The sequence below is a fragment of the Cyprinus carpio genome, chromosome B18, assembly GCF_018340385.1.
Source record: "Cyprinus carpio isolate SPL01 chromosome B18, ASM1834038v1, whole genome shotgun sequence".
Classification (NCBI taxonomy): domain Eukaryota; kingdom Metazoa; phylum Chordata; class Actinopteri; order Cypriniformes; family Cyprinidae; genus Cyprinus; species Cyprinus carpio.
This window is the reverse complement of record NC_056614.1, coordinates 25,393,802-25,396,714: the sequence shown is the minus strand read 5'-3', so window position 1 is coordinate 25,396,714 and position 2,913 is coordinate 25,393,802. Positions and strand designations below refer to the sequence as shown.

The following is a 2,913-nucleotide window of genomic DNA, read 5'->3' as shown; positions in this document are numbered from 1 at the left end:
ATGCCTTTCCTGGACCTTGACACTGTTATTTATTTGGCAGTCTATGGGACAGTCACAAGCCTCACGGTTTTCATCCAAAATATCTTAAATTGTGTTCCGAAGACGAACAAAGCTTTTACGGGTTTGGAACGACATGAGGGTAAGTGATTAATGACAACATGTTTATTTTGGGGTGGAGTATCCCTTTAAGACTTTACAGTGATAGAGATGGTCTGTGGTGATGAGGGGCTTTAATCGCGGTGTGTTTGTGCAGGACTGTCTGAAGCTGTTCTCTAAAGAGGAGCGTCTGACCGACAGCAACCGCTTCTACTGCAGCCACTGTAAGACGCACCGAGACGCCATCAAGAAGATGCAGATCTGGAAAGTTCCGCCCATTTTACTCGTACACTTGAAACGGTGAGTGACGCCTGCAGCGCAGGGCTCTGATGTCCCGTAAAGCAGCGTGTGAAAGGTGTTTGTGTGTGTTTGTAAGTTTAAATACGACGGCCGCTGGAGGGAGAAGCTGCAGACGCTGGTGGATTTCCCGCTGGATAATCTGGACCTGTCACAGTACGTCATCGGACCCAAACACACCCTGAAGAAGTACAACCTGTACGCTGTGTCTGTGAGTATGAGACTACACACACGCACACGCATAAACACACGCACACAGACACTCATGCATGCACACACGCTAACACTCATGCATGCATGCACACACACTTACAATCATACATGCACACGCATACACACTCATACATGCGCACACACACACTAACACTCATACATGCACACACACTAACACTCATGCATACACACACGCACACTGATACACGCATAAACGCACACACACAGACACATGCTCATACATGCACACACACTTACAATCATACATGCACACGCATACACACTCATGCATGCACACTAACACTCATGCATGCACACACACTAACACTCATGCATACACACACGCACACTGATACACGCATAAACGCACACACACAGACACATGCTCATACATGCACACACACTTACAATCATACATGCACACGCATACACACTCATGCATGCACACTAACACTCATGCATGCACACTAACACTCATGCATGCACACACACTAACACTCATGCATGCACACACGCACACTGACACACGCATAAATGCACACAGACACATGCTCACACACGCACACACACTTACAATCATACATGCACACGCATACAAAACAACAAAACAAAAAACAAAACAAAAACAATAAAACAAAAAACACTAACAATAAATCAAGCAAACACACTAACACTCATGCATGCACACACGCACACTGACACACGCATAAATGCACACAGACACATGTTCATACACGCACACACACTTACAATCATACATGCACACGCATACACACTCATACATGCACATGCATACACACTCATACATGTGCACACACACACTAACACTCATGCATACACACACGCACACTGATACATGCATAAACGCACACACACAGACACATGCTCACACACGCACACACACTTACAATCATACATGCACACGCATACACACTCATACATGCACACACACACTAACACTCATACATGCACATGCATACACACTCATGCATACACATACACACAGTCACTTTGTCTCATCTCTGCAGAATCATTACGGAGGGCTGGACGGCGGTCACTACACTGCTTACTGTAAGAACCCTCTCAAGCAGCGCTGGTTCAAGTTTGACGATCACGAGGTGTCCGACGTCTCCGCCTCCTCCGTGCGCTCAGCCGCCGCCTACATCTTCTTCTACTCGTCTCTATGAGGGTCAGCGACAGGTCGTCACCATGGTGACCGAGTGATTGACGCATGTGTGACATGCAGCTGTGGGCGGAGCTAAAGCCCTTTGCTTGAGGACTAATGGACACTTCTGCTGAGGGAACACCCCCTCTCTCTCTGAGTGTCTCTCTCTCTCTCTCTCTCTCTCTCTCTCTCTCTCAGTGGGCGGCTCAGTGGCGTCTGTATTCCTGTAGCAGGAGTCTGAACACAGGAGCTTTGGGCTGCTCTGGACTTGATGTCATTTAGACGGACCGTGTGAGATTAGACGCCCATATAAACACTCTATAACCCAATCCGCTCATTAGACGTGCACCCACTGCTTAGGGAGACGCGTTTCATTTATTTATATGGTGACCAAATATAACTCTGAAAGAGAAAATCCAGCTGTTGGTTAAGAAGAAATCACTCACAAACACTCGTCTTTGTTCACACGTACTAGAGCGCAGCTTGGGCCCTGCTCTGTAGGCTAGTGTTCAGGGATCCGCTGATCACAGCAGCGCAATAACCCTCTTGACCGATGGTCAGCATTAGCAGTAGGTCTGATTTCATCATATCACACAGCTGTGTCTCTGTACTAATCTCTCTCTCTGTGGCATGAGCTTCTGATGGACTGACTCTCTCACCTCATAATATGAAGTGCATTCTTTAAATCCATGTATTAGCCTATAAGCCTTATACACGCATCAATAAACAGACGTAACACACGCGTGCTTTGAGTCTTGTCTTGTGTTTACAGTATGACAGGATTGTTTATTTTATACTGTAACATCTGATTGGATGAGCTGCATTTGAAGCCGATGTAATAAATGTGATACATATTCTTCATTGTGCAAAGATGATACATTTCTTAGCGACTACAAACAGCCATCAGTTATGATAATTCATCTGTTTCAGTCAGAGCACTGTGCTCGTGGTAAACACAAATGTATATTAAATGTGAGTAAATGTCTGTGAATGTTAGATTTGGTCTTGAATCCGAGTCAGGCTCTTGGTATCAGTGTTCGTGTGTGTTTGTAATCCAGTGGATGAGCTGACAATTCACACAACAGGAAGAGATGAAAACTGTAAATAGTTGTTTCATTGCTAGGCAACTGCAAACAGTACAC

The 2,913-nt window shown here is 45.6% G+C and overlaps 1 protein-coding gene across 2 annotated transcripts in view; it reads left to right on the top strand.

Annotated features, from left to right (window-relative positions):
- The window catches only part of LOC109064159 (ubiquitin carboxyl-terminal hydrolase 8-like), a 19,047-nt gene extending 16,536 nt beyond the window's left edge, over nt 1-2,511 (top strand). For both annotated transcript variants that reach the window (XM_042744577.1, XM_042744576.1), the window contains exons 17-19: nt 254-396; nt 472-604; nt 1,635-2,511. In XM_042744577.1, coding sequence (XP_042600511.1) covers nt 254-396; nt 472-604; nt 1,635-1,793 — 435 coding nt within the window. In that variant the 3' untranslated portion in view covers nt 1,794-2,511. The remainder of the gene's footprint in view (nt 1-253; nt 397-471; nt 605-1,634) is intronic.
- The last annotated feature ends 402 nt before the right edge of the window (nt 2,512-2,913 follow it).